The sequence below is a fragment of the Lepidochelys kempii genome, chromosome 1, assembly GCF_965140265.1.
Source record: "Lepidochelys kempii isolate rLepKem1 chromosome 1, rLepKem1.hap2, whole genome shotgun sequence".
Lineage (NCBI taxonomy): Eukaryota > Metazoa > Chordata > Testudines > Cheloniidae > Lepidochelys > Lepidochelys kempii.
The window spans coordinates 34,424,209-34,443,233 of NC_133256.1; the positions used below are offsets into that span (position 1 = coordinate 34,424,209).

The following is a 19,025-nucleotide window of genomic DNA, read 5'->3' on the forward strand; positions in this document are numbered from 1 at the left end:
CCTCCCCTTTAGCAAGAGGGTTTGAGGGAGTAGGGCCCTTGAACAGTTACAGTCTTTTCCAGCTAGCCCGTCACACTAGGGAAAGGTTCTTGCTCTAGTATTGACGTTTTGGAGTGGATAAGGGAACCCGGGCCCGCCCTCTCCACTGGCTCCGGTCCAGTGCCCAAGGGTGGGCAGCTACACCCAACACCTTGGGGTTCTAAGCCACTCCTTCTCCCAGACCACATCCTAACCCAGTTTCCTTCAGCTTCCCATAGTAGATTACTCTGATCAGTTCCCTGACCTGCACACTCCGTCACCTGCCTCTCCTTTGTGGGTTTTCCTAGGTCTGTGTTGTCAGGTCCTGGGCAATGACTCCTGGGCAGTACTTCCCCTTCAGAGCAGCCATCTGCTCCCTTCCACTGCCTTCCTCTGAACTGCTCTACCCCCCTTTTCAAAGCCCTGCCTCCAGCCTGTGCAGGCTTTGCCGGTGTGTCTGTGTGGAGCTGCCTGGGCCCTGAACTGGTCTTTAACCCCTTGCTCTTCCATGCGGGGTTTGCACTTTTCATTCAATGACCTCAGAGCGCTTCACAAACATACACTGGTTAAGCTTTACAACCTCCCTGTGAGCTAGATCGGTGTCATCTCCATTTATCAATTCATTGATCACAGTGATGGACATCATATAAATGCTTGTAATAACAATTATGAATAAATTTATAGATAGTTTAAGTGCTGTGCCCGAAGTCATAGGTAGCCAGTAGCAGAGTTATGACTCCTCCCAATCCCCTCTCTATTAGACCATACATTAAGGGATTTGATATTGATTAATAACAGTTATGATTAATAAAATGCAAAGATTGTGTTGTTAGTGTATTGTATCCTTTTCTTTTAGGTTACTCAATACTTCAAGCTATTATGGAAAAAGCGGGACAAAATAGCTGGCAAGTCAGTGCCATATGTGTGGAGAATTTTAATGATGCCAGCTACAGGAGGCTTTTAGAAGACCTGGATCGAAGACAAGAAAAGAAATTTGTAATAGACTGTGAAATAGAGAGGCTTCAGAATCTTTTAGAACAGGTAATACAACTTTTAATGTCACTGTAAACCCATTACTATAGTTCCACAAGAGCAGCCTCTAAGCTTTACCCTTCATTTATTTTTGCCAGTCAAGACAAGGTTTCCCCAAGGTTTATTCAGGGGCCAATATTTTATCTCCACTTTCTCCCCATCTTCATTTTGATATTAAGCTTCCATCACAGCAGCCGACAGGTCAGAGTGAATAGCCACATCTGAGACAGGAGGCAGTGCTCATGCTGCTCAAACATCAGCCCAGAGCTTTAACATATCAATGCTTGGGGAGTCTTGAACCAAAGTCTCTTGGCTGGCAGGACAACACCCTGCTGCCAAGTTGATCAAGAAGACTCCCCCAATCTTCATTTTTTTATTAAATTCAGATTGGATTTTTTAAATCTAGATGGAATGTTTTTCTAAAAGCTCTGCTCAGGGATTTATTTGGGGGAAGTCCTATGGCCTGTGCTACACAGGAGGGCAGGCTAGATGATCACAATGATCCCTTCTGGCATTAGAATCTGTGCATCTATTTTTTAAAATATATATTTTAAATGCCAATTTTATATGAAGAAATTGCTTATGTTTATCCAGAGTTATTTATTGTTCTCCAAACATCATAGACAACATATTTCCAGCTGTATAAGGTCTTGAAATCATTATTACACACATTTAAAAGGGGAGTTTTATTATCCATAACAAAGTATTTGTGAAATGGAAAAGAATGAAATAAGTGATCTTTTGGAGAAGGGATGGAGGGCATGTTCTTCCTTAGTTAACGAAGGCAGCAGTTATGTAAAGGAAAGAGACTATGGGCTTGATTATCCACTGCCTTGTACTTTGTATAGCCATTTATACCTGTGCCAAGTGGACTTAAAATGTTATCGTTCTCATCTGGAGAATCTGGCCATATAACTGTCTCTCTCTGAGCTATTTCTTAAATGACGGGAAAAAATAATAGTTTGAAAAGAGCATTTTGCTAAGTGATAGGAAAATAACTTGAGGCATTATATTTTTTTTTGTCTCTCACATAATCCCACATATTATGCTGATGCTCTGAACGTGCACTTTTCAGCATCTGTTGCCACTGTGTGAATACTACAGTGAATGAATGCCACCTAGTGGTGCTAAATTCTGTTTTATCGCGCTACTTCCTTTATTTTATTTCCTTATTTATTTATTTTTTATTTTGCAAAAGATATATTAGAGGTTTATAAAGTTTTTATTGCAAAAAACTTTAGTGATGCAGATGCTGGTATGGGCAGTTAAATATATATTGCCATTTGTGATTCAGAAATGTGCAAAGTAGTTTTTTTCTGAAAACCATTACAGATTAATTCTTTTAACAGCAGAAACGTGAGAGAAAGAAACTAAAATTTAACAATATGGCACTTCTGAATTTAACAAGGATTATTTCAAATAGGTGATGCCATACATATTAATTTGGCCAAATCTTTTGCTACTGTGTCATTGTATTTTAATGCACACTTATCGTAGCTTATAATCAAATCCTTCTCCTATCCCGTCTCTTAAATAATAATACAACAATATATTGTAATATTGTAATCTCTTGTAATAAAACAAGAGAGCATGGTTTTTAGGACTTGCTTTAAAGTGTGTAGGGAAGCATTTTCCCCCCCTGAGTTTTGTGTGTGTGTGTGTGTGTGTGTGTGTGTGTGTGTGTGTGTGTGTGTGTGTGTGTGTGTGTGTGTGTGTGAGAGAGAGAGAGAGGTTCAAAACCTGAATCAGTTGGCTTACAGAGAGAGTGTTATGTGTCCATATATATTTGAATGCATATTTCTTCATAAACTCATGGATCTATTGATCATCTATTGCTTTAATGGCAAGGATATACATATTTTAGAGCATGCTATCATTTTGATTCTGATCTCACTGATACTGGTTTTACATTGGTGTGACTCCACTAACTTCTAGGAGCCACTCCTGATTCTCATGTCAGCAACCGAGATTGGAATCAGCCCTACATTCTGCATGGACGATTCCTTTTTAGAATAGCTTGCACTCTTTGTTTGGATAGGCTTAGGGCTTGATTCTCCACTACCAACATCAGTGGAAGTTTTACTTTAACAGAGCTAGGATCAGCCCTTTGCTTATGTTGTATGGTAGATAATTCAAAGTGGTGGCAATTTAAAATATCAGGTGCTGACTTCTTTCATTTTGCATGAGGATTCCAGGAGCCTGTAGATGATAGATGTGGTGACTTCACAGAAGAGGAATTGACTGAGTCTCAAGCTCCCTAATTGTTTCAAAAGACCTTTTTCCCCAGACTTTTTGAGAAATTAAGTTTAGTTGTGTGATGTACAAGTCAATGTTCTGTAGTGTATATTAGCAGAAGTAAGTCAGTAAAATGAGACTCAGTGCAAAGTGCTATGCTTTTTGCTGACTAAGAGCGAGAACCTGACTTATTTGTGTGGGTGTAAATTAAAGAAGTGTAGGCTCAGTTCTGAACAGTTTTTCTTAGAAGGGGATGTATAATATACTGTATGTCCTACCCTGAGATAGCTGAGATTCCGGTTTATGATGAGTTCATTAGCTGTGTGAAGACAAAAGTAAATGTAAAGAGAAGTTAGTTGTTTAGATAGATAGATAGATAGATAGATAGATAGATAGATAGATAGATAGATAGATAGATAGATAGATAGATAGATAGATAGATAGATAGATAGATAGCACCTGTTCCTTGGGAAGATAGCTCTGAAAATCCAAGTACAATGATTGCTAAGGTTGAAAAGAACAAGCATGAGGATTCTGCTACTGCATTTGGCGGATAGGGAACATGAAAATACCTATCCTTTTACGGATGCATAATGTGTTAGTTAAGTTTTGAGGGTATCCCAAAGAATCATCTTGCTCAAAATCCTTATGATGATGGCATGATATAAAAACCATGATAGAAAAGTAAAGCCAGCCCTTTATGATCTCGGTGGACAGGTACAGGATACAAATGGACAAAGAGGAAGTTGCTTCATATTTACACTCCAAAATGCTAAGTCCAGCTCCCGTTTAAAATAAGCATTGATGCTGTTGTTGAAATAAGACTCCAGTGTTTTTGACTTTCCCAATTCCCAGAGATCTACTTTATCAAAATCTATTTCACAAGCTTGCTCTTTGTAAGATCTAAATTAGACTTCATTGTCCTATAATGTGTCCTCATAGGAGATGACCATCTGATCCTTGATTGGGTCTTCCTGCTTCTAATCCAAATCCACAGACAGATGTTTACCAGGTATAAAATAATTAACTTTCACTTTCTTTCCTCAATTTATATACACATATATTATTAATAATTAGTTAGCTGACCTTTTTGTTTCATCTACATTTAAACAGGCATAATAAAAACAGCCAACATGTTTTCACTGAAAATTGTAAATGGAGAAGTATACTGAGAGATTAATACACTCTTTGTCCACTTTGCCTAAATATTATGATGATGCTAGGAAAAATATTCCCTAGTCCAAAACATTTTTGTTTTTTCCTATTGAAAATGATATTTGATTGGCACATTTATTCCATAGTTTTTAGATATGTATCTGATGCACAAAATCAGGGATGGTGTCCCTAGTCTCTGTTTGCCAGAAGCTGGGAATGGGTGACAGGGGATGGATCACTTGATGATTACCTGTTTTGTTCATTCCCTCTGAAGCACCTGGCATTGGCCACTGTCAGAAGACAGGATACTGGGCTAGATGGACCTTTGGTCTGACCCAGTATGGCCGTTCTTGTGTTATGTTCTTATCTTAAATATTTATCACTTAGGGCTACATTTTCAAAAATGTTGTCATTGTTCCTAATTTGTATTACAGTAATGCCTAGAATCCCACTCTGAAGTCAGGACCCCAGGATGCTGACCTAGGTGCTGTATAAACACTAGTTAGAGGCTGTCCTGACCTGAATAAGCTTGCAGTTTAGAGAGACAAGATTAAAAAAAGGGAAAGGGAGGCAGAGAGATGGGAAGTGACATGTCCAAGTTCACATACAAGTTGGCGGCAGAACCAAGGGTTACTAACTCACAGTCCATTACCACAGGATCATGCTACCTCATGATTTGCCTGTGCCCATTCTATGAACAATTATGCTTTCAATCACAGGTGTTTAAGAGCACAAACATTTTTTATGAATTAGAGGACAAAAGTAAGTGAATGAGACTGAGGATTCTATCTACTTAATCATTTTGTGCTTCTAAACTGTGCTTCCAAATTGCCCTCCTAAACTAATTTGCATGCTGTGCAGCTTGGCTTTCCATTCCTAACAATCAAACTGCTAATACGTGCAGTGACAACTAGTGATTTATAAACAGAACAGTCCATCGCAACAATAGTCATATGCACTACACAACAAGAATCAACATCAGTATGTTTCTCCCACATTTCACTAAGAGTGCTCATTTCTTTTTCTTGTGCATTGTAAAACAGTGTCTCCCTTTGTATTTTCAGCTTGTTCAGTAAAGCTCAGCAGCCAAGTGGAGGTAAATTCAAACTGGAAATATGGACGTGTATCTGTTAAATGAGTGGCAGCTCATTATTTTAATCCTATTATAGATGTGCTGGATATAGATGCTGAACTCCTATTTCACCACAAATGTACCCGTGGAACAAAAACCATTATCACAGAGACCCAAACAAAGCAAATCAGGGTATTCCCAAGTAACAGCAACTGAAAAATAGTAATTAAAATTCCTATCTGCTTTTTTATGAGGTTGTACGATCCAAACTGTATATGCTGCAAAATCAAGAATACTGCTCAGTTTACTAGAGCAGGAAAAAAATAGATGTGTAGCAAAGTGCGCACACTGTTTAGGGAAATGTCAGATCACCTTGTTCTACGACTTACTTGGATTTAATTAGTTGGATTAGTTTGCTTTCTGTGTTCTCGTGAATACTTCATATATTTCTTTTTTAATTTCTTCATTTGCCCACTTTCAAACGAGACTGAAGGAGGATGCCACTAAAGCTCACATGAAAATGTAGAAGTGGTTGGAGAATAACATAGGCAATAAACTGTAGAGTCAATCTCAATTATTTAACTTAAATATATCCTATTTGTTCAAATATATTTGCTTTAATTGCTATTACTTCAAATTTATGCAGCATTCATTAAGACATATGAGTCCAAAGCCCCAAAGAGATTTTACACTCTAAACCGACAAAATACAAGGCATGCAGAAAAAGATGATGATGGATAGTCACTATTGTTAGTTCCGCAGATTTTGCAACATACTTTTGTGGTTTTGGGGTTTGTTTGTCTTTTTAATCTATACTAAAGGAGAATGTTAATTTAATTTCTAAAAAGGAAGGAAATGCCAAAGTTGATGGTGCCTGTCCAATCTTTACTCTGTCTGCTTGTGCACATGCATACAATCTTTGAATACATGCAGTCTTTAAACACATTGTCTTGCCTATTTTTCCACAGGAGTGCTCATTCATTGCTCGTATATGAACAATGCACAGTTAATATGGTAGGGATATAGCATATAGCATGACTGAGACAGGGTGTTACAGATCTGACCCCTATTTCTGGCCAGATTTAGGGTCCAACTGTCCAACACTAATCACACTGAGTAGTACTTATATGAGCAGTCCCATTGAACTCAACTTAAACAAAAATTTCTGAGTCAGGCCTAGAATTTGGCTTGAAATAAGGCACAGATCCACATAGATCTGCCTCATTCTCTGCTTACTGTTCACTTGCATATGAGTAGATGAGTCTTGTGGAAAATAGTATGTGATCAGGTTAATACTCTTTCCTAACTGAATTTTGCAAATGTAAGGCCAGATTGTGGTTCAGCTAATGAGCCTGAACTGGGAAGCAAGGTAGCTGTTATTCTCCTGCTCTGGCTACCTGCATCATAGGCAACAGCATGAGAGCATCCTTTGGTGGGGTTGCCACTCATTCTCTCATGGGGATGAAAAGGGATGTGGGTGGAGCCTTTGTTCTGCTCTCCAGTGCAGCTCAGCTGGGATTAATTTGTCCCAGGTATAGGGCTGGTCCAGATTACTTCCCACAGGAGCAAGGAGTGAAAGGGAACCAGATTGTGACTCAGAGTCACATTCTGGTTCTGATGGTCTGCTCATGGGGCAGCACAGCTGCACACTACCCCTTATACAGGGCTCATGCCACAGCCACAATTTAGCTCCTAGAGACTGTCTCCATCCCAAATGTCAAGCTTATACCCCCAAGCTCTATGGCACTGAAGCTGTCAAAAGTGCTGAGCTCTCCCGCTTGATCTCTGTGTGTGCACATTTGTGGAAATATATATGGCGGGGCTGTATTTTTTGTTTGTTTGTTTATCTTTTTTTGTATTTGAAAATGGTTGAACAGTGTTTTGTCAACTTGCCTGTTCAGCACTGACTGTGAACTACTGGAGCTTGTAAAAAATCCTGCACATGAAGTGCAGCTAGTCCTTTTTGGTGTGAACAGCTGGGGGCTGGAGGAACCATTTTTTATCGTTTTTATGAGCTTTTTACTTAAATGAAAATGTCCATATTGGATTGTACTGTCTCCTGTCCCACTCCTTTCATAATCCTCTGGGCCAGATTATAAAAGGCCATAGTTTGTGAATCTTTGAAAAACTCCCACTCCCTGCAATGATAGTTGAATAGGACTGTTATTGCGGTGGTTATTCTTTCCTTAGAAATTTATATCTGCTTCTGGTTTCTTTTTTCTCAAGCTTTTTTATCAGTCTTTTCTCTTCTGTCTGTAGAATCCAGGTTGCGTTGGCTTTCCCATCTTCTACCTTGCACAGTCCAAAACTCTTAAATTTGCTGTATGAGAATCTTTAAATATATCTCATCTATAAACAATGATCTGTCTTCTCTTGAACTTTGCATAATATAACAGTTTCATTGTCCAGATCAGCCATCTGGCTCCTGAGCTGTACAGCAGGTTGATTTCAATCTTTTTTTTCCAATACAAGTGCCCAATGCAACCTTTTCCAAGAGACCAGCACCTCTTCACTCAGCTCCATCAGTGTTCTGCATCAGCCAGCCCTAACATCACCACTCATACAGAATTGCCTTCACCTTTAAATACAGAGGTGAAAATTGTTATTCAGTGTCTGACGTACATTCAGTTGTTCAATGGAATCATACGCATTAGCAAAAAGAACATTCACAGCATCTAGTACCATTAGCAATCAAATCTAGAAAGTAAAACAATATTAACATTGTAAAGCTTATATTTTAAAAATCGGAAGCCAAGTTATAATTAATTAATATGGTTAAGCAATATTGTCAAGTGGTTACAGCAAGGTGCTGAGAACCAGGAATCTTGGAATCTTTCCCCAGATCTGTGACCAGCTCAGTGTATGTCTTTGAGCAAGTACTTTAACATTGCTGATCTTCAGTTTCCACATTGGTAAAGTGCTTTGGGGTGAAAAGTGGGGTTCAGATCCAACTCCCACTGCAGTGAGAGAGATGGATCAGGCCCTAAGTGTAGAGTTTCATTATTATTTCTACCACCAAACTAAAATTGAATCAGCTGAATACAATTTGGGCTGGGGAAAAATATGGAAACCAACGTATACCGTTTGCTCTATTTGCTCCACTCTGCCAATGATAGCTAATCCTGATGAAGTAATGCTACCCAGCTGCAGGTTACGTTGATAACATGATAAAGTTGTAAATTTAATGGTTCATTAATTAAAATATGTATCTATCTGGTTTACTGGTTTATGTTTTTGTTGGATGTTCTGCTAACTTTCACAGAGAACTTGGCTTTTGGCCAAATTACGCTTAACTCATTCTCATGATTTACTGAGGCTATGTCTATACTACACAGCTTTTAGCGACATGGCTGTGTTGCAACAGCTGTGTCACTAAAAGTCATGCAGTGTAGCCACTGTTTGTCGGCTCTCCTGCCGACAAAAAACTTCCACCCCCAATGAGCAGCATTTGCGTTGTCAGCAGGAGAGCGCTCCTGCTGACAACGCACTGTTCACACTGGCGCCTATCATGGCAAAACTTTTGTCTTTCGGGGCGGGGAAGTTAACACCTCTGAAAGACAAAAGTTTTGTCATTCCATTGCCAGGGTAGACATAGCCCCATAACTCTACACTGAAGTCTGTTGCATGAAGAGGATCCCCGTGTCCCTTGGCACAGGCTAATCTAGTGTCTCCCCTTCTCATATTTTCATGCACAGCCTATCCACTAGCCTGGAAAATAGGCTTTCCGATTGACTCTGCCCAAATAGGACTGCAAAGCAGCTCATTGGTCAAAGTTCTTGGCACCTGAACAGTTCTCCCTGCATTGCTCTGGTGACTGCCCCACTCCTGTCAGCTGCCTCTGCTACATACAATAGCAGCTGGCTGAGCTTAGGTCCCAAAGAAGGCTGTGGATTTGGGGGATTCTTCAACAGGTCTTCCCCTCTCCTCTCTCTCTCCTTCTTCTTCTTCCTCCTTCCTTCTTCCCCAGCAGCGCAGACACGTGGATTGTAACAGGGTGAAACTGAGACCAGCCAGTGTGGCAACCCCTTTGAAAGCCCATCACTATGCCCTCGGGGGAAGGGACCTTCCTCCTTCCCCCGCCACTGCCTGTGATCATCAATGAATTGGGAAAGGGCCCTCTGGGCTTTCTCATTTTCTGCAAAATGATTGAAATTTCTCATTAAGTTTTTTCACATGGAATATTTCATCCCTGTCTAGATGTGTTGTAATGGTGCAGCAACATGGAAGCACATTGTCACAGCACTGCATAGCTAATGAGTTTTGGACCCTAACAGAGTGTTGTTTCTTGAAGGAAAGAGAATGAGTGAGCAGCTCAGCAGACAGACAAAGGATTCATAAATTAACCTAATCTACCTTTATTTACAAATACACATTTCCCACCGATGGGCTTGGAACAGAAATGAGTTTGAGTAGCAAAAGCAGCAGAAAGTGGTAACCTGCCAAGGTTCTTTCTTACTCATGCCTTCTGAGGCAATTCTGAGGGTTTTTTATTCCAGCACAGCCAGATGTTTTCTCTGCATAACTCTGTCTACTCTATGTATAGCAGAGGTGGGCTTGGCATTTGAAGTTCCTGTCTTCTGTGCTTAGTCAGGTGCTTTCAGTTACCACGTACGGTGGGTGGGTGGGTGATGCTTGGGCTGTGCCACTGCTTTGCAGTAGAGAAGGAAACCCACTTACTCGCTAGCAGCCCACTGCTTATCTGTGTGTTGCTTCCTTTAACTTCCTCGTCAATGATGTTAGGGCATCTGTCCTCTAAATCTCCAGCCGCTCCCCCAAACAAGAGCATCCCCATCAACTTTCTTAAGGACTTGCTGTGGAAGTTAAGCTAGTTTCTCAGTGGCTTTTTTTATGGTTTCTCAGTGGCTTTGTAAAAGATTTATCCCAGCTTCAGACACTGTATAAATTCTCATCTCTTATTCTGTTTATATCGTTACCCCTTCTGCCACAATACTTCTATTCAAGTCTCAATCTTTTATCTTTTACAAGCTTCCGCACTTTTTACAATGTATTACCCAGGCCTCACTTTATTGTGTGGCTTCTTTTTCTTAGGAGAGTGGATTGTCACGCTATCCTGAAGGGGAAAGCTGCTGTAAAATTCCCATTTGTTATGCACAACTTTAGCTTTTAGCAGGTGTTTAACTTAAAATAAGGCCTTTTCATTCCAGCAACACTGACTCCCAGTCTTCTGGAAACCACAATGAGCAGGACGTTTCAATAGCGAGGCATTATTTTTAAATGAGATGTGTTATATTCATTCATTTTGTGGTATTAAAGAGGGAAGGCTGACTCAGAGGGCCTGATTGCTTATGGAAATCAGAACTGGCTGAACTGAAGTCAGTGGAATTTCCACTAGTGCAAGTGAGAGGAGAATCAGAGCCCAAAGCTGTTAACGCTGACATGGCTCTATCTTCTTTTGATTAAATCAGTTTCTGAATTTCCAAGTAGGGTTGCCAACAGTCCTGTATTACATAGGACGTCCCTTATTTAAATAGAAAATTGCCTGTCCCATACAAAATCAGTATGGGATGCTTTTTATCCCATATTTCAACAGCAGGGGGGCAGTACTCATAGGTGCACAGGAAAAGCAGATGGGGTCATGCTCAAGGGCCAGGGTTAGGAGGGGAGTGGAAAGATGCACCCCTGCGAGTACTGGCCCCTTGCTGGACAGGACCCCCTACTAAGTCCAGCCCCTTGAGCGCAGCCTAGTCTGCTTTCCCTGCACAGGCTCTGTTTGGCGGGATGAATGGACGGCGCTGTGTGCCCTGGAGCTGTACTGAAATGCCGGGGTCAGGAAGGGGCTCTGTCTGGCAGGGGTGTAGCCTCCGTGCTCACAGCATCTCTGCCAATGTCCCCAGCAGGGGGTGCAGCACTGCAGCAGGGAAAGACCAGCAACTGCAGCCTCCAACTAGCTCCTGGTGCCCATGCAGAACCTGAAAAAGGGTCACAGAGGCTGCTGGCCCAGCAGCTGAGGCCCTGGGTTCTCTGCAGCATCCAGAGCTGGAGATAGAGAAACCCTAGGAAGCATGGGGTTGGGGGGAGAAGGGACTTACCCCCAGAGGTTCAAGTCAAGATTGGGTACATCTGAGCTCTGTCCTGTATTTTTTAAATACAGTGTTGGCAACCCTATTTCCAAGCAAGACTCCCAGAACTGTTGTTCAGCTAATATTAAAGAGTCATGTTAAACACACTGTGTAAAAACCAGGCAGTGCAGAGTTAAGACTGAAAAGCTAGGTCTGATGCTTCCCTCACTTACATCACTCTTATGTCACTCTCACTCCATTGGCTTACATGAAGTTACTCTTGATTTACACTGGTACATAGGAGATCAAAATCAGGTTATCTATTCTTAAATTGCATATGTTAAACGATCATCAGTTAAAGACCCATCCAGTATTCTGTTCTTTTTAGGTTCTCATGCCTAAGATACCTACATGCATTGTAGTAGGTTATTGATAATGTTTTATGCATTATCTCTAAATTTCTGTCCTTTTGCAGGATTGAGTCAGGATTCTGAGATAATAATGAATTCAGTTCAATGTGGTTTAATCTTTCTCTTTAGTGCATTCATATAAATGAGGAAAGAAGGCAGAATAAACTGTAATAGAAATTATAGAGTTTTTACAATAGACCATTACAGTTTTTAAGGCTACATAAAGATGTTTTCATGTAAATATACATTCTCTCTCTATCCCTCTCTCTCTCTAAGAATTGGGAAAAATCCTGCATTGCTACTTGGGCATGGACTTGATGATCTAATTGGGCTTTTTTGTATTTCTAATTCATTTGACTCTGCTGTAGTATTTAGTAAAACCAAGCATTCACAGTGAATGATGTGCTGAATGAATTTTGCCTCATTTTCTGCTCATGAGTTGTTTGGGAGCTGCTTACGCTTTTTTAATTTTTTCATTATTCAGAATTGTTTATTTTATTTATTTATGAATTTGTTTGGATTTAAATACAACAGCATGACAGAACTCCAATTCTAGGATACCCTTGTTATTAATTTTAAAAATGCAAAATTAATATCATGACAAAAGCAAAACAGTGGCATGTTTGGGCCTGCTGTCCTCCCCACTCCAGACCAATGTAACCCACCTATCACTTTTCTCCCTAAGCTCTCTCTAAGCTGCTTCAGCCTTTTCTAAATGCCCACTCCAACAGAGACTAGTATCCCTCAAATGTCAATAGATTTACACCATTTCAGATGAAGAGAAGAAGGATGGTCTTGAGGCTAAGGCTTCTGGCCTGGGACTCAGTTCAATTCCTTGCTCTGCTACAGTCTTACTGTGTGACTTAAGTCAAGCCACCTAGTCTCTCTGTGCCTCAGTTCCCCATCTGTAAAATGAGGATAATATTCTTTCTCCCATGCTTTATTTATAATGTAAGCTCTTCGGGACAAAAACTGTCTCTTATTTCATGTACATACAGTGGGGCCCTGATCTCAGTTGTGGCTTCTAGCCCCTGCTATAATACAAATAATGTAAAATAATAACTGAGTGAGAATTTAATTTCAAAGTTGGGGGGCCCTTGCAGAAAATGTGCTGTCCTCAGCTCCTTTTCTTATATAGGAAGGGCTCCAGCTTGAGTGCCTCCATTGATCTTAGCTGCTGCAGCAATATAGTACAAGGGAAAAGGTGGTCCCGCAGATAATAAGGTCCTATGTCATGCAGGGCTTCATAGTCAGAACCAGCCCTTGAAACTCCACCTAGAAGCCAGTAGGTAGTCAGTGTAGATTTTGGAGTACTGGTTCATCTGCTCATAGTGAAGTATTCCATTAAACAAACAGTCTGCTTCCAAATGGAAAATAATTCTATAGAGTTTGCATGAGCAGCTCATCATAAACATTTGAGATTCAAAATGAGAACCATGTTGATTAGCTTTGACTGAACACATAGGTTACATAGCATTGTCTCTCTTCCCCAGTTGGATGAGCGTAACTCTTAGTATCTGAGTTCTAAGAAGTTCAAAATTTGCATTCCACGTATATTTTCCAATATTCACTTAACATTTGCTGTGTCCATAAACAGTTCTGACAGCACATTTGCTTGCTAGAATGTCTGCAGAGAGCAAATACCGGAAAGGCACGAACATAACTGAATCAAATTCAGTTAGAAATTTTACTCCAATATTTGCCATAATATTTTTGCAGGATTTGATCATTTCTATTATTTTAACAATTTTAGAAATGCTTCTGAAACTTATGATCATAAATGGGTTTATGATGAGCTTCCTTGATTTGACTGCTGCACTGTAATGGCCAGTGACGTCTGTGCTGTCAAAATTATACAGGGCCAGATTCTCAGCTCAGGTAAATTGTCATCACGGCACTGATCTCAATGGAGCTATGACATTTTACTCCAGTTGAGAATCTGGCCCATAGTTTTTAACATGTCATTTACCTTCTATGTCAAGTTAGTCTCTTTCTCAAAAAGTGGATATTTCACTTAAAGGATGCTTCACAAATTATTTAACACAGGATTTTACAACCTATATCAATTTCTTTGCTCTTTGGAGGTATACGTATACCTGTCTTATTATGAGCATTACTGATGGGAGTACAGATATAATGACAGATCACTGGTGTACGGGACTGCAGCTGCTTTGAAGCCAATGGAGTTGCAAGTTACTTATTCCAGCAGTGAATTTGGTGAACTCGTATGCACACTGGAAAATGCTATGACGACAAGCTTCTGCATATGTCCAGTAGGCTGTTTATAGGGACTTGATTTGTTTAACTGAAATGAAGGCGCGTTTAACCACTGACTTTAAAGGGAGCCTTATTGGACTGCGGATGAGTGCTCAGTTTACATCATGAACAGTCAACCCTGACACATGTTGTTTTAAAAAACTAATCTGATTTTAATAATTGGAACAAAAGGAGCATTAGAAGCCAGTAGTGTTTTGGCAGTTAGCGGAGGGAAGGAACATAGTTTTCTTGTATGCCATGTAACTTAAAAATACTTAATGTTTTTAAACTCTCTGGACCACAGATGCCAAATTCCTCTATTTTGCTGCACCATGAGAAGGGGGTTGGTCTGTCAGAGTAACAACGGGATTAGGAATCAGTCAGTCCCAAACCCTAATCTGGATTTAGAAACTGAATTGCTCTGTGTGCTTTGGCAAATTGTTTAGTCTCTCAGGCATTTATCCCTCATCTGTAAAATGGGCATATTAATAATTATCTACTGCATGGGAGGCTGGAAGGATTAGTGCATGTTTGTTCTATGCTTTGACCATGGCCTGTGCTGTATGAATGCTAAACCTGTAAACTCTTCAGGGCAGGGACTGTAGCTGAGGTGGCTCAAAGCAGTACAGAGGATTGAGCTACACGTCTCCTATTAATTATTAAATTCACACCTCCCCCACCTGAAAAATCTCAGCCTGTGTATGTTTTCTGTGTGTTTGGATTGCAGTTAAAATGCTTTGGGGAGTTGGGGAAATGAGTAAATGAGAAGAAATAATTAATATGTTGGACCCCAAAGCATCATTTTTATAATGGAGTTGTGAAAGCCCTAAATAAGAGTTAAGAGGACTCTATTGCCGCTGAATAAAAAAAATTCATGATGCAGGTGTTGCTACAGTAAACCTTTAGTAAAAGCAGCTTTCACTTTAAAATTAAGCCATTAGTACCCGTCATGCTCTGCAGCCAAATATATTCACTCTTAGCTGTTCTAGTAAATAATCCGGGATCCACATAGCAAATGCCATTGGAGTTATCACTAATTATTGTGTGTATTGGCCAAGGTTTGATTTGGGTAGAGAACTATTTTCTCACCCGCAATGCTGGGCCTTCCAAGTCAAGGCTGTGACAGTTGGCAGCTGGGGGATAATTTGCACTGCTTCACTTGGTTCTGTATCATTTCTCTCTGTGGGCCAAATACTCCAGGCTAGTTTGGGCTTAGCCATTATGTGTGTGTACAGGCGGGTGGGTGGAACAAGCAAGGAGTCCCCTGCCACTGGCGAAAGGACCTGTTGCAATTGCAGCTGATCTCTAAAATGGGCAGAAAGAGCTCAGAGCTGAGCGTGAGCCACACAACCTAGCACTCAATTCTTATTTAGTTTTCATTCATGCAAGCTGCCATTATCTTCACGTTCTTGGGTCAGGACTGAATAAAGTACTTGACCCTGTAAAAACAGAGAACTTCTGTCCCAAGCGCCAAAAATGTACCATGTTCCCCAAGTATGGAAAATAAAAATAAAAAACCAGCCTTTGGTCTTTCATGGTATCATATGACCTCCGGTGTCTGGATATGTATACTGCGGGCAATTACTACACTTGCTAGAATAATATACTGCAGCAACATGTTCAATCATATGGAATGCATTCAGATTGCAGAATTGCCCATTAATTATTTTAGTTATTTGCATTTTAGCAGGTTCTAATGATTAGACATTAGGAAAATTATAGCTACCTCAATCACTTTGATTGGGGGGCGGGGGGATCTCAACATTATGGTGCTAAAATTACATTTCTCATAATCATATGATGATTAATGCTCAGTTAAAGCAGTACAATCAGATACAGTTTGCTCTTTCTTTCTCCCCACTCCCCACAGATTGTGAGCGTTGGAAAGCACGTTAAAGGCTACCATTACATCGTTGCAAACCTGGTAAGATCCTTTTGTATAATTATGTCAATGGTTTACAAGTAAAACACTCAACTGTGCTGTGGAGCTATAACGCTACACACAAAGTTTGCTGTTTGTAACCAATATACAATTTACCATAATAGGTTCTGTGCAATGTACTGAAGAATGTGCATTCTTTGTTTTGACTGCTGCCATTTGAATAACAGCCCAATTTTGCCCCAAGGTACATTCCATTAAAATCAATACAGGATTAAGGGGCTGCCTGGGTATAATTTAGCACAGAGTTTGATCCATATATAATACTACACTATCATTTTTTACTCATTTTTGTGTATTACTAGAATAACAAGGTTCAGCATAACTTCTCCACATCCTTCAGGGTGGCATATGTTTTGCTGTAAGATAAGCTACTTCCAGTAGTATTACTGATTCAGTATTTTCCCTCTAAATCTACATTATACATTTGCGTAAAACGTGTTCAAAGAGGAAAGGAAAAGAGTAAATTAAATATTTAGTTATTAAAGCAATCTCTGTGCTTAAACTAAACATCCTCATGCAGAGAATATAGATTCTGGTTCTGAAATACATTTTTGTTTGCTTGTTTTCTTACTCTTTACTCACACTTAAAGAATTTGAGCTGACAAAAGATTCTGTTGTGCTGCACTGTACTTACAGCTTCAATTAATTTTTTTTCAAGTTTTTTTCAGACCTTCAGCTTCCAAAACAAGATAAGTCAGTCCTCTCCAGGATCTTGCTAATTAGATTTTTGGCACCCCAAACATATATAATTCTTCAAATTATTTTTCCTATGTAAGGTGGTTGGAGGAGAATTGAATTGATCAGTGGATTGATAATGGGATATGAACTGAAGCTTATTCCCCTCTGGGTTACCTGTGAAAGTGACTGGAAGCTGCAGGTATCTGACGGCTGTTCAGTAGCCTGTGTAAAATGAGTTGATGATCTGACACCTTTCACATGCACTAAAATTCTCTTTAAGAGCTTGATCCAATGCCTTTAAAGAGGGTCTGTCTACTGACTTGAGTTGGCATTGGGTCAGGACCTCAGAAAACGTTTTCTAAATCTTGCTTTTTAAGTGCAATGTAATAACACTACTGGGGATAAATTAAATTTGCCAAATCAGTGGAAGTTTAACAAAATGTGAGATGTTTCAGTGATAGTTTGGTTGGGAAAGAAGACTTGCAGGGGTGGTATTTTGTTTTGGTCAGTTAGCTAGTTTGATATTTATGCGTTCCTAAAGTGGAATTATATCTCTAAAAGCACCTTTTACTAAAGGGCTTGGATTTACACTCACTGAACAAATTAACCGTAGAAACACATAATTATGGATGTGCCTATAATTTAATTTTTCTTTCTATGTTGACATTGAGGTTTAATATAAACCTCAAATACAATAGAGAAAATGGTTTTCTAATGGGTACAGTTAAAACTTCATAGTAGGCTTGGTTCTGATGTCACTTACATTGGTTTTACACTGGCAGGCAAACCTACAAACTCTACGTATAAGTTCTGATATCCCCATCACACCATTATACATGTTGGATAACTCATCCATCTTCAGCTTGAACAATTGATCTCAGACAGCTTATACTTACAAAATAGCGTCTCCTTCACTCTGCAATATCACCTTGAACCATGGGCATAATTGATTAGGCCTCAATCCAATACCCGTTGAAGTAGTTTGGAGTCTTTCCTTTGTCTTTAATAGAGACTGGATCAGGCCCTTAATATTCTGAAATTGCTTTGCAAACAAGAGGATCTGAATTTGTTTCCTCAACCATTTGTCCATCATTCCCAATAATGCCTTTTCCAACTGTTGATACATACCTATTGCATTCAAACAGTAACCTGGTAATTTAAATTCACCTTTTTTTTTTATCATTCAAAATAACATTATGCCCTAAGGCTGAAGTTTCTTCCCAGGTTTTAAGCCTTTACTTGTCTTAGAAATCTATTTACCTATTTTCTCTCTGTCTGTTCATTTATGCTCACTTGCTAACCTAAAACATGTCTGGCCCAGAACAATGTCCTAGGGCAAACAAAATGTTAAATTGATTTTCTAGGGATTCAAAGATATTTCTTTGGAGAGGTTTATGCATGGAGGAGCCAATGTAACAGGATTTCAGTTAGTAGATTTCAGTACTCCTATGGTAACTAAACTCATGCAGCGCTGGAAGAAGCTGGATCAGAGAGAATACCCAGGATCTGACAGCCCTCCAAAGGTACTTGTTAATTTTACATACTACCAAGGATTTTATTCAAACATTTTAACTTATGATTCACATAGCTGAGTTCATGAATAAATAGCTTTATTTCATAATATTGAGCTACAGCACAAGATATGTGACCTCACAAATACTGATGACTAATTAAACTCAGCATTGCAATTATCTGACAGAAATATGAACTGCTACAAATTTTACATCTTCTGTCACTTGTTCCCCAGTTAACCCCCTTAATGACAAAATTAGAAATCAAAATTTTATTTAAAACTGATATCCTAACTCCAACCAATCTTTGATGTTAGCCTTACCATATTATATGTACATTGAATTCATAAATTTCCAGACAGCAAGCTGTCTTGTGAATCTGAGATATAATAATAATTAATATATAATCCCTATGTTGTTGACTATCTGGAAATTATACCCTATGTTAATCCTGGTGTAATGCTTACAAGTAGGCATGATTTTACAGTGCAACTGCATGCCTTTCTGGTTCTTATCTGTCCAGTCCAATACACCTATCAAAATCTGGCCTCTTCTACAGACCTGACATTTTCTTGACAGGCAAACCGCAACTCGGCTGTAAAGATAAGTGCCTCAGAGTTCATTTATTATTAATAGTAATAAATTGTATTATGGTAGTGTCTAGAGGCTTGATAGGGATTGGGACTCCATTGTGCT

The 19,025-nt window shown here is 39.5% G+C and overlaps 1 protein-coding gene across 8 annotated transcripts in view; it reads left to right on the top strand.

The window, feature by feature from the left end:
- GRIA4 (glutamate ionotropic receptor AMPA type subunit 4) overlaps nucleotides 1–19,025 on the top strand; it is a 276,316-nt gene that overhangs the window by 172,520 nt on the left and 84,771 nt on the right. For all 8 annotated transcript variants that reach the window (XM_073338510.1, XM_073338501.1, XM_073338538.1 and 5 more), the window contains 3 exons: nucleotides 875–1,059; nucleotides 16,069–16,122; nucleotides 18,183–18,341. In XM_073338510.1, coding sequence (XP_073194611.1) covers nucleotides 875–1,059; nucleotides 16,069–16,122; nucleotides 18,183–18,341 — 398 coding nt within the window. The remainder of the gene's footprint in view (nucleotides 1–874; nucleotides 1,060–16,068; nucleotides 16,123–18,182; nucleotides 18,342–19,025) is intronic.